At 49.8% G+C, this 13,021-nt stretch overlaps 1 protein-coding gene across 1 annotated transcript; it reads left to right on the top strand.

Annotated features, from left to right (window-relative positions):
* Nucleotides 1-2,009: 2,009 nt before the first annotated feature.
* Nucleotides 2,010-3,648, top strand: LOC111080943 (damage-control phosphatase ARMT1). The gene is given in 2 exon segments (XM_022376817.2): nucleotides 2,010-2,436; nucleotides 2,438-3,648. Coding segments are annotated over 2 exon segments (1,488 nt in total). The 5' UTR covers nucleotides 2,010-2,115; the 3' UTR covers nucleotides 3,605-3,648.
* Nucleotides 3,649-13,021: the final 9,373 nt, after the last annotated feature.

A 13,021-nucleotide genomic window follows, 5' to 3' on the forward strand; every position in this document is an offset into this window, starting at 1 on the left:
TGATAATGCAATTTTTTACTCGCCACGATCGGGGGCAGGGTACCCCGGCAATAACATAAATAAATTCACTGATCTGCTGGGAGCAATTACCGGGTGAGCCATATTTTGTCACTTTTTCTCTTCACCGCTGGAGCTGGAGCTGGGTGAAAGTTGAGGCATTTTTATGGCAGAATGGGGTGGGGAATTATGTGTGTACGCAAGTTGGGCAGATCACAGAGGATCAATTGGTGTCTTTCGGGCTCCAGTATCTGCCGGATCTCCTGCTGGATTCGACCTGCTTGGGTCCACCCATTTCCGAAGCGAACAATGCCCAGCCATAGTTCGAGTGTGTACCGTGGACCCCACCCCTAAGGACAGACTACTGCGTAGCGATGAGCACATGCCACATGCCAAATGCCGAAAAAAACTTGCCACAATAACTGCGCAGCTGCTCGGCTATTTCACATGGCAGCGAAATCCAGTTCAGTCAAAAATACTCGTATGACACACACCCCAAGCCCCCTAACTCAACTTCCACCTAAAAGTAACGTCTTCGCTGACAATAGACGCAGAAGCGGCTCAAAAATGGCGCAACGAGAATGTAACACCTTGAGGCAGAGCCAGAGACGGAGACAGACACAGAGACGAAGACAACGAAGGAGAAGGAGACAGAATCAACAGCGAACTTGGAACCGGTACGAGTATGTCACGGGGGAAGTTTTTGATTTCTATGGAACACCTGGATGCGAATCGCTGCTTCGCGTCGCTTCGCGTCGCGTCGCGTCGAAGGTGCACGGCTAATGAGGTTGCTCGATAAAAAGGCGCAAGTTTCTGTTTTGACGCAGCAATGTCTGCACTCTGGAGGGGGCTCACCCTCGATTACAGAGTTCCAGTGTGTGTCATGGATAAACAACATAAGTGCCCGTGGATGTGAAGGAAATCATATCAGCTCCGCTGGCTTCCTTTGGCAAATGCTAATGCAAATAGCCCATGCGATCCCCCCAGCGAACACTTGCGTCATCCGCAGTCCATAAACATTCAATTGGATCGGTTCGAGCCCAGGAAAGGGTTGCCAGAGGAAGTGCACACCTTGCTCCATTAGCATAGAATTAACCTCGCCGTCTAGTTTCCCACAGTGCCACCGGACTTGTTTATTAACATGTGACAATTATGCTAAGTGCATGCCATCAATGGTTCTCCTTCTCATTCTCATCCTCAGACTCTCAGTAATGCACTGCAACCAACCCTAGCGCTAACCCTTGCCCTTGCCCCTGCCCTTGCCCTAACCACGTTATGATTTTCACTTTTCCGAGCCTCAACCCGATCTCGATTCCGATTCCGATCCCGAACCGGATGAGCTGCTCAAGTGATCAGAGTGCTGTGCAAGGACCAAGGGCACCGCCAACATAGGATCGCAGCATTATGCAAATTTGCATTTGCCACTGACAGTGTAAATTACACTTGGACATGCCACGATGCGGATAACACCTGGGTATAAAAATGCAGAATCAAAGGAAGGAAGGAAGGAAGACGGATCAGAGATCTCGTGTATGCCGAGGTGTTTCCCACAGTACTTAGAAGTTGTGCGTGGAGTGCTAGGGGACTCTGCTCGTGGGGGAATGGCTCCGACCAGAGATATGCGGTTGGAAAGGTCATCGATCTCCACTCTGATTCAGGACATTTGGAGAAGAATCTAAATCAAACTCAATACCAATGAAATCAAGCATCAGAATAATAATTATCTCTTAAGCTATCCATTTTAGTCTGCAAATTAGTTTTTAAATTAAAAAGTTAATTTAAGTTGAAACATTTAGAATCGAATACACATATCTGTCAGCAAATTCACAGCTGAACAATTTGTCTAAAGTCGGAAAGCTATTACTACCAGCAGATGAGACAGAAGTAATCCTTCCCAAGAGCTTCGTACCATCCAACTGATATTTTATTGGCAGTGTACCAAAAGTTCCTCTTTTAATATCCTTGATTTATTTTCCAATTAAAATCCACACCTTTCTACGTACGATCCAATATTGCATTTATTTTTCAATCAAAACCAAGAAAAAATTCTTGAAAAACTAAATTCACAGTGTGAGCAAATCCCCGGATTGCCAAGGCGACAGCTTTCAATGTCCCAAAATGACGTTGAGGATTTCGTTGGGCAACACTTCGACGCTGTCGGGAAAGACAACCGAGTCGGAGTTTCAGGAGGGGCCGACGCCCCGGCACTCGCTGCTGTCGGGTCGCTTCAAGCAGAGCTTCGCCTATCTGTCGCTGCGGACGCGGATGCCCGGGATCATGCAGCAGATCATCGTGAGGCTGCTGGAGGGCAGACCGGAGCTGGAGACGAAGTTTGGCGTGGAGATACACAAGGAGATTCAACATGTTATCGACGCCATTGAACGGCTGAAGATGGAGCTGAATCGCGATCGCCAGTTCCTCATGTTCCACGGCAACGAGCCCGGACAAGGCCGCATGGAATGCCTTCATCACGGAGCTGCCCCGGCACAAGCGGACGTTCTTTCGAGCCTGCTGGCTGCACTCCGAGTGCTACCTGTACCGGCGCATCTACTCCTTCGTCGAGAACACCAAGCACCTGGCCGGCTTCGACTACTTTGCGCATCTGAAGCAGGACGATCTGAAGATCAGCAAGCGGGCCATGCAAGCTCTGACCACGGCCACCAGGAACCTGCCCAAGGACTACGAGTCCTTCAGCAAGCTGATGCGCATCAACCTGTGGAGCAACCACTACGAGATCCAGCTGAACGCCTACGTGTTTCAAGAGGACGAGGAATACTCCGACCTAGACGTGCTCACCAGGGTGGCGGACCTCGACAGGAACCTGCTGGTGGACGACTCCATACTCGTGTGGAACTGCCTGATGAAGGCCAAAGGCAGTCCTGAGATCGTCGTGGACTTCGTCTGCGACAACGGGGGATTCGAGCTGTTCACGGACATGCTGCTCATCGAGTACCTGGTGGCGAACGGACTGGCCACCCTGGTGCGACTGCACGTCAAGGCCATACCCTGGTACATTTCGGACGTGAACAGCTCGGATATTGAGTGGACTATCCACTACCTGATCGGCCATTCCGACGAGCTGCTGTCCGCGCTGGGCCGCAAGTGGGCGCGCCTCTTCAACGATGGCAAGATCATTATAGCCCCCAAGTCGCACTTCTGGACAGGACCGCAGCCCTACTTTGTGATGGTGGATTCCGATCAGGACCTGTACAAGCTGTTGTCCGGAGGCAGCCTGGCCATCTTCAAGGGGGACCTCAACTACCGCAAGCTCATGGGCGACTATATCTGGGACTCCACCGAGGACTTCATCACGTGTCTGCGAGGCTTTCGGCCCTGCAACATATGCGCCATGCGGACAGTCAAGTGCGAGGTTATCTGCGGCCTGCCGGAGGGCAAGTCGGACGCCCTGCTGAGAAGCGATCCGCAGTGGATGATATCCGGAAACTACGGTGTGATCCAGTACACGGACAGCCTCAAGTGCCCCTGCTACCAGGTGGGCAGACTTTCTGGCATATCCCATTCCAGCCATCGCAACTTCAGGGTGGATAACAAGGAGCAGCGCGAGAAGCCTGACCAACGCCAGAGTAGCCACAGTCAGAAGACCTAGGACCTGCCTCCATGGGAGTGACACTTACAGATGTCTGGCCATGGGGCCGCCGACTGCCCAATCAAGCGGCCCAGACGCGCTGTTCAAGTTTCTTTATTAAATTCGCAGCGTTAAATTGCGAGTGCCGCAGTGGACCGCAGCTGGCTGGGATTGGAAGCTCCTCCACGTCTCAATTTGCGCATGGCCTATCACTGCCCGCCGGCGTAGAAAACTCCTCACCAAGTTCGCATGGACAAATGGTGCCAGATTTGTCAGCGCACTATTCCCAAAGTCAAACTGCATCGTTACTCCCACCGAGGGGAAATGTTGTCTCCCCGTCGGTACAGGGATTCGGACTCGACTGCTAGTTAGCTGGTCCGTCGCCCGGACAAGAGTCACCTGCCTTTCTATTAAACCACAGCCAGGGATTGCCATTGCCATTGCCCGGCCTGGCCTGGCCTGGCCTGGCGTCTGGCCAGCCAATTGGCGGTTGACTAATGCTGTTGATTTTATTGATGGGGCGCACATGCGCTCTCATTTGTCAGCCGCTGCGGGGGAAGAATCCCAATTTGGAAAAGGAAAGTTTTAGCACTGCAAGCGATTACAGGGTGCGTAACAAGTGTGAGCTAAAGCTGGACAGTTGGGAGGGCTATCGGAAAATTGATTAAGCCACAACGACATGGGCCACGACACGGAGAACATTTAGATGAATTTTCAAAAGAAAAAAAAGAAAAGAAAACCGAAACAATTAAACAAACAATTTCCATTTCGATAGCTTCAAATAAAATTCTATCGCAATTGGACCCAGAAAATAATTTGTTCCTGCTGCTCATTTTAAGCGAAAATTTTACGCTGCTCTTGAATGAAATTCTCATCAGTGGGAGTCCTCCGGCCTGAAGGCTACCAGCACTATTGCCCGGCCTTGGCAGCTACCATGCAGAGCTTTCCCAGTAGCCGCGACCTTATCAAAGAGTAGCAGCCAGGAATGCTCCTTTAGATCTTGCTCAGTCGCTGGGTAATTCTTACAAATCAAATTTATTTACTTGACTGCCCGCCCGACAAGCAATGGCATTCCAAATGAGCAAGCCACCAGGGCAATAATCCACACATAATTTGTACAGCATGCACTCTCTCACAGCTATTAAGAAGTTCGTTTTGAAAAGAGCAACATGAGGCCGCCGAATTCCAAAGCACTGTGGAACGTTCTCGATCGTAAATCAGGTACAGTTCCCGAAAAATCGACAGCAATTAATCACGAGTACATTGCAATGCTGCCGCAATGCTGCCACGAAATGGCAATGGAACGCGAGCTCGAACGAATTATTTTCCCACCGAAATGGAAGCCACCCCAAAGTCGGACAGGACCTACTGCGCAGCTGCAGGATAGAGGCCACCGGGAGGCCAGAACAGCTTCCATATGCTCGGCGGTGGGAATGATGTCCACCAGGCCCGCCGAGGAGGGGTGGGTTGAGTAGGGTTCGCCCTTGAAAGCGGCGTAACAGGCATACGGCACCCGGCACCCGGCAGCATCAGGCAGGATCAGGCACGGCACCCGATACCAGGTTGCTGTTGACGCCTCTTCAGTGCCGGTGCTTTTGTCTGATTTGTTGTTAGGGGTTGCAAAACTTTTCCCACCATTTTGTGCGGCAGATTACGACTCTGATTTCCAAGCCACCACCACCGAGCGTGGAGCGGGGTGAGTGGATGTGGATAGTGCGCAGGTATGCGTGATGAGACCAGCTGGCAGCCCAACACACAGCACAGCCGGCATGTGGATGGTGTGGTGGCAACACCAACTGAGCTTTGACTATGCGGAAATGCGGACAGCGCATGACTGAGGTGTGCTCTGGGTGTGGTGTGGTGTGGCGTTAGAATCCCTTGCCCTATGAGTAATTTCGATTAGGCATTGAACTCCTTCCCGGCTTATCAAGCGCTGCACCCTAGAGGTCGATTCTGGACAAGTGCATTGGGAAATGCCTATTTTGGGGGATGGGGCGAGAGGGAGTGAGTCATGGATCCCCCTATTAAGTTGTGTCAATCACTGAGTAAACTATTTGCCCAAGTGGAAGTGCTGGATTTACGGGTCACTCAATGGCGTTCATTTTCTTGCCTAGTTTATGGCGTGGACGATAAGCAGGAAATACTCCACTCTCACTCTGGACACGAGTACGGGTTCAGCCATTAGTCCGAGCCCCCTGAAATATGGGCAAATTAAATTGAGCTCAATTTGAGTGCAATTATCTTTGGGAGTGCAGGGAGGGACCCAAAACAGTTGACATAAACCTTTCGCCAGCAACTCTCCGAGCCTGCCGCCAAAGGCGCTGACAAGTGGCTAAGCTGTGGCAGCGACTGCAGCAGTGGGGGCAGCAACAGGGGGCAACAGGGGCAGTTCCAGCCACAGCCACAGGCACAGGCACAGCCACGGCAGCGGTAAAAAGGTCAACATTTCGTAATCAGCTTAGTGGCTTTTGTATGCACGTAACCATAACCATACCCCATGTCATCCTATATTTCACAGGCACCGACAGAGACCTAAGCCACGAGCGAGCGGGGCACACTGTCAACCCGCCACTGCTGCGAGATTGTGGCACAACATCCAGGCAACAGTACATTCGCCAACTGACCAAGTGGTTCGCTGGATCGCTGGTTCGCTGGTTCGGTCACGTCACCTCGCCAAGCACCACAGCACAGCCAAAACTATGCATAGGTAGGTACGAGTAGTATGTTCCAGCGACTATCACCCGCTAACATTCAAATTCAAATTTGCTTGGACCCAACGCGTCGGCGTCTGCGTCGGCCACCGACAAAAATTAGCCACAGACTTGGGCGCTAATCTGGTTTTAAACTACGAAAACGACGACGTCTGCGCCTGCGCCTGTGCCTGTACCTTCCCCTGCGTCTTGGCCCGGCTCTGTCCTGTCGTGGCTGCTGCTGCTGCGATGCGGGTGTGTTCACGCAGAGGCCTTACTTGGCCTGCGCCCAGGCCGGACAGCCGTTCGCTGTTCGATTGGGCTGGCAGTCTCCAGCCATTGCCTCGCCTCATGTCCATCGCCGGCTAACCAGTTTGTGTGTGTGGGGCACCCGCACCTGGCCAACTGCCCAACATACGACTTTCCGAGTGCAGTTGCCCAGCTGCCCGACGTTTCTTCCCGGCCCGAGCATGCCCTATCCTACGTTTTGCCCACTCCACCCGATCGCTCCTGCCCAGGGCTGTTTTTCAGGCTGCGAGACCCCACTTATTGAGTTTTAAATTGCACCTACTGCTAGTATACGTACTATAGCCTACGAAATTCGAGTGGAAGATGCGTTGTCCCCAATTAAAATATATCTCCAATCAAGTGCAGTAGAAGACAATACTCATGTGTCCAGCAAACTTTTATTCCGAAACGAATTATCTCATAGAAACGATCCACGATAAACAATAAAAGGTTTAACTCAATTCCTCCGAATATAATAAAAATGTAATCTAAATTATGCAGCGAAAAATACTTTTTTCTTAGTAATAATACCCTTTGTATTACCCCCCTCGAAGTGTCTGTAAATCGAAGTAAATTGAGTGGCAGCCACATCGAAAGTATTTTGTTTTACCTGCAGCTATGATTCGATTGCTTCTACCAACATTCGTCCCCTGCGAAGTAAATAAACAATAACCGAGACGCTTGGGGTGGGGCAATCAATTGAGTTCTCTCGCGGATCCCTCGTTATCCATTTAAATGCAAATATCCAAGAGTGGACAAAGGCCTAACTAGAATGCATTTATTTTATTCTCCTGCACTGGTTAATTTCGTTATGGCTGCTGTTTATTGAGCAGCGATTCCCGTGAGATTCCAGCGGGGAGATAATTAAATGTTTTTATGGTTATTTGCCTGGCGACATGCAGATATGAAAATATGGGTTTATAGCCGACTTTCCAGTGGGACAATAAAGCCAACAAGGCGCAATGCTGGAAATAAAAGTGCACAAATCGAGGTTTATATGCCATTTAATTGAAACTGCTCCTAATACTCGTGCCCCACCCGCCTGCCAGACCCACCCTGGATATAAGTTCGCGGCCTCAGAGCATATAAAGATTTTTAAGCGAATGCTCTGGAAGACCTGGGCGACACTTTGGCCAAAGATTGATGGCCACTGTGGTCGGCCGGCTGAGAAAAGCAGAAACGCCTTTCCATTTTCAATGGACAAACAGGTTGCAGCCCGGCCTCGCCTCCCGATGGACGGTCCAAAATGCTGCCATTCACAAATGCTCACAAATAGTGCCCTGTAATTCGTCTACTCAACGCCAGAGTGTGATTTGCTGATTAGCAACACTCTTTCCGTCATATTCTGAAACCCAATTACAACAGCAATGACGGGACCCGGGCCGCAGACAAGACAAACGGCCAAACAGTTGCAGCTCCAGTCCCAGTCCCAATCCCAGTCTCTGTCTCTGTACCGGGCCTGGCCACGTGAACACCCTTATGCAAAAACAAATCAAAACAGCATAAAAAGTCGTAAATCTGTGCCAAAAAAAAAGGAAAGAAAACTCTGCCGGCTCTCGCTCTTGGAGCATGTGCCAAAGCCCGAAAGCCCGAAAACCCAGACCAAAACCTCTAGCCAAGACACTTGGCCACTCGAGACGCCGACGAGGACGGCGGCTGCTGCTGCTGCTGCTGTGATAAAATATGAGACAGTGGGGCAGACAGTCGACTGCCGTGGAGAAGAGTGGGGAGACATAGAGAGAGAGAGTGGGGGGAGAGGAGGGGGCGGCATGGGCGTCTAGGGGAATGGGCAATGATTCAGTGCAAAAACAGCCAAATAATAAAAAGGAGTTTGTGTAGACCGTCGTATATAACTGACCATCAGACAGACGCCCGAGCAGCAGCCGCAGCCGCAGCAGCACCAGACGCCACCTAGCGAATGAATGGGGAACCAACCTGTCAGCCAAAGATACATACTTACATATAAGACTCCGATTAGAGATGTGACTTGATCAGAAAATACGATGAGTCATATCGAGTAGTAAAACGAGACAAAACTAAAGTAAGTTTGCACCTTACCTCTTCAGATTTAAATACGCGATACATCTACATATATCTCTAAAAATATATATTTTTATCTCTACATGAATAATGAGATCAATTAAATAATAAACTCCAATTTGGCATTTGGTGCGAAGAGATTGAGGTTACAAATCATGGAAATAAATTCTCTGAACATGTTTATCTCTCGTGTCACGCGCCCATCCCCATCCCCGCCGGAGAGCGGGTCTTTCTTCACATGCAGAGTGGGTTCCTTTTTACAAATGTCATGGATTTGTTGCTATTTCCAATATTTATTTATTTGCCGGCCAGTGCGCCAATGCATTAGAGGCAATAAAATAAATAAAATCGAAATTGACTACGTCAGAAAAGTTTGGCATTCATAATGCATGAGTTTTGATTTTTTGGCGACGCAGCCGCTGCCGCTGGCCAAATATAAAAAGGTCCAGCGGGAAAATCACTTAACTCTTGCATTGAGTTCGGATTTCAGGATTTATGCTAACTACTCGACTTGTTATAATTGCTATATTAAATGATTTAAAAGTCTGCCATGCTCGCAGCGCAAACAGAAATCAATTCACATTGGGAGCGGGTGTAGCCTGCGATCTGGGACCTGGGACCTGGGGCCTGGAATGGAACTCCGACTCGGACACTCGCCTAAAACTGGCTTAATATTATTTATGAGCCCAATGCCCGCCGTATCACGTAATAATCACGCACATAAATGGCCAGCTAAATGCCGGGGCAGACCTCTCGGGCCCCGCCACTCTTGGGCGCTCTGTGGCCACTCTGTGGCCAGTTGCATTTCATATTTCATTTCGAGTGATATTTGCAAAACATGCGCGAGAGTGGCGCAAATAAAAAATTAAGTAATAGATTTTGTCGCTGCGATAACAAAAAAGTGCTAAAATATTTCAAAATGCGTCAAGCTTAATTTATAGATTTATTTTTCCCCCCATCGATGAACTGAGAGTCATTGGAGACCACCAGGAGATTAAGTTGTTGGAACACTCGCATGGGTGTAACTGCAGTGGGATTAAGTTCCAGTTCTCTGCTCGCTTTTCTGTGCAAAACTCTACTGTCCCTCTCGCTTATGATTGATATCCTCCCATGCAAAAGAAACGCGCCTTCTTGTGCTGAGGTCAGCCTCTTCTGAGCGGAGTCGGAGCAACAACAGATCGCTGTCAATTGTGCAGCACAAAAACATCAAACAATTACACGAAAATTGGCAGCGATCGATGTCCATGGAACGCCAATAGGCCGACGTCATACCGGCCCAATCCACGTCCAATTCCATAGCCTGTTGCATGTCCGAGTGAAAAGCATTCCGTGACTGCCAAGCGATTCAGAGTCAGGGCTGAGATGCGGCGAATGACAGTTGAATCACCTTCATTTTTAATGGAGACAAGTGTCAGTAATTTATGCACAATGGCACAAGAAATACGGGGAAGATGCTGCACAAACAAGCGCAGAAATTGATGCACAAGTTAAACAAATTAAAATCGATTGTCGGCTGTGCTCTCAGTCTTTCGGCCCGAACAACGAAACTGTGAACCTGAGCTTGAGCTTGAGCTTGAGCCTGAGCCTGTGTTGAAGCCGAGGCGGTGCTGGAGAGTGGGCTGCATCCCAGGGTCAGGCCAGTGTGCGCGGGGTCAATGTGAATTGTGTGAAAATGACCGCAGCCATGAGGAGGAGGCAGCTCTCCGACCCAGGCCGGGTTTCTAGAGTTGTCTCTAGAGGAGTGTAAGCGATCTTGGCACTTCATTATTCACGCGCGTGCTTCGTTCAAGGCTTGGGGCTCTCGACTAGAGTAGAGTCCCGGTCTGCTGGGGCCCCGTGTGCCCTGGCGGAAATGTCAATAGCAAATCACTTAATTTGTACGGCAATTTTCAGCAGGCAGCAATAGCAAAAAGAAAAGCATGTAATGCGAAACGTGCAGACTTCTTTCTGGGGGAAAATTGTGGCCATACCTCACGATGCCTTCGACTCTGATGGGCCGAACTCGATCAAATAATGTGCAAACATTATTCTGGATTATCCCAGTGGGGTTTGGGACTTTTTCTCAGCTGTGATCGTTTGTCGTCCGATTGTTAAACTGCCCCAAGGCAAGGGCCCTCAGTGAAGCCTGGGCGAGGTCAATGGGGTCAACGAAGTCTGAGTTGGCAGTGCAACAATGTACAGAATGAGTCTCAAAGAATCCTGGGACAAGTTTGGTTAGTTAGGTGCTTGAGAATTATCTGCCTAAGGGGATTGTGCAATCGGTGGGCCATCTAATGAGCTTCACAAAGGAAACCAAACCGCATGGGTCACAGAGAAAAGGATAACGAACATTGAGACTTTTAGAGGACACAAAAAAGCCTCATCGATGGCAGCGAACAAAAGCTCCTGGATCCACCCCCAGCTAGCCACATGTCAACCCTCTCTCTCTCTCGCTCTCTCTCTCTCTCTCTCTCTCTCGCTCTTACAGATGACACACCCACATCACATGCAATGACCATACTCCGGACGCGTGTCGCTGGTCAGCCCACAATGGAGATTGAAGCTAGGCGATAGGAAGCGCCGCTAGTGCGCGTGTCAGGGAACAACAAGTCAAGCCGGAAAGCGGACGATCCCCGAGCTCTGCCCTGGCAGGACCTGCATGGTGGAAGGTGGAAGGTGGAACTGTGAAACGTGCAAAGTGTGGGTCACGTGTCGCATATTAAGAATTGAACGCTGCTCAAAACGTATGTCAAATGTCCTAACCATCACCAGACCAGGGGTTACCAGTGGCTGGTGAGGGTTAAACCAACAGAACAGAACAGAACAGGGCGAGGGTGTTCAGGCACCCGTGACGCCCAGGTCCAACCCTCAACCTTGTCTTTCGTTGACTTTCAACTGTGTGGCCAGCGAACAATTACGCGACGCTGCTCCGAAGTGGGTCTGGCCCTGGGACAAGGACTCGGAATCGGAATCGGAATGGGATGACGTCAAGTAAATAATATCATCAGCGTTTGTCGCTCATTAATGGATCGAGAGTAGAGTGCAGGACGGGCTCGGCTCGGCTCGCCATCCACCCCTGAATCAGCGCCAAGTTGCCATTTAATTTGGCTTAATTTAATTTTTGCTGGTAGCCGCCAGAAGCGGCGGCAGTTTTTGGCCAGTTCTCGGTGGTTCCCCTCCCCCTCTCGATTGTGATTCGACAATTGTGGGAATCTTTGTTGTAACAATATGCCAACTGCCATCCCCCTGCCCTGTGATGATCACCCTCCCAGATCAGATCGAATCCCATGATTCCATTCCACCGACTGCTGCAACATGTGCGATGATGCATGGCCTGCCTGCTTCCTGGGTGCCTCATGTGGGAACCAAAGACCTCTCCGCCTCCACTCCGATGTTTGTTGACATACATCATCGATGCATTCTAATAATTGATAACTGTTTAGTCACTGTTTGATTTCTGATTCCACCCTCCCTGCAGGGAGGGTCGCCTGGCGCGGCCCGTTAATTGTTTCGGGCCTAGTAACAGAACATTTTCACTCCGGTCAGGTCATAGATTGAAGTGGACTCGCACTGGGAAAATCATGCACCCACCTCCCGTATGGAGGAAAGCGTGGGAAGTCAATAAGTTTGCTGTACTGGAACCGTTTATGAGTTTTGATATGATTTAAGGTGTGATCGGAACCCCGCCAGAGTGAGAGCTGGCGTGAGTGGGAGGGAAACAAACTGAAAGAAGAAAGAATCTTTCCCTTAAATATCTACATATCTCTGGCGAAAGCTGGAAGCTGGCCAATGCACTTCTCCGCCATTCTCCCGGGCAGCTCTTGACCTTATATATGTATTAATTCTCAGAGCCTTGGAGTCTTGGTCTGCATCCATAAAATTAGCACCAAATATCGCTTGTTGCTGGCTCTCATTAAAGGCCGAATCTATGCATGCAATTTGCGGCTAATGTCCCAAACCTTAAACCTCAAACATGGGAGGGCCAGGGCCAGTCAGTCAGGTAAATGGCCCGTCCGAAAGCTGAGACCATTATAGGCCATTACAAAAGGAGTTCAGAGCGAACGAGCAAACGAACAAACGATCAGAGGCAAACGAAGCCCAGACGACGACTACGACGAAGACGAAGACAAAGACGAAGAAATGTTAAAAGCAAGTCCAAACTAATTTCAAGCACCCTCAGGTGATGAAGACAATTAAATATTCGTGATTTAACGATCACTTTGCAATGCTCCAAACTGTCAGGGAGACCATAGCCACAGCCTCAGCCTCAGCCACAACTACAGCTACATCCCGACGTCCCGACGTCCCGATGTCCCGACATCCCATTCCGCCAAATGTAAATGACTTTGAGACGGACGATGGAGCCCTAAAAATTTCTAGCGGCCAAGATAAAGATCACACAGTGGACGGACATGGCCGAGAAGAACTAAAGCAGAGTGCA

Source organism: Drosophila obscura, unplaced genomic scaffold, assembly GCF_018151105.1.
Source record: "Drosophila obscura isolate BZ-5 IFL unplaced genomic scaffold, ASM1815110v1 contig_9, whole genome shotgun sequence".
NCBI lineage: Eukaryota > Metazoa > Arthropoda > Insecta > Diptera > Drosophilidae > Drosophila > Drosophila obscura.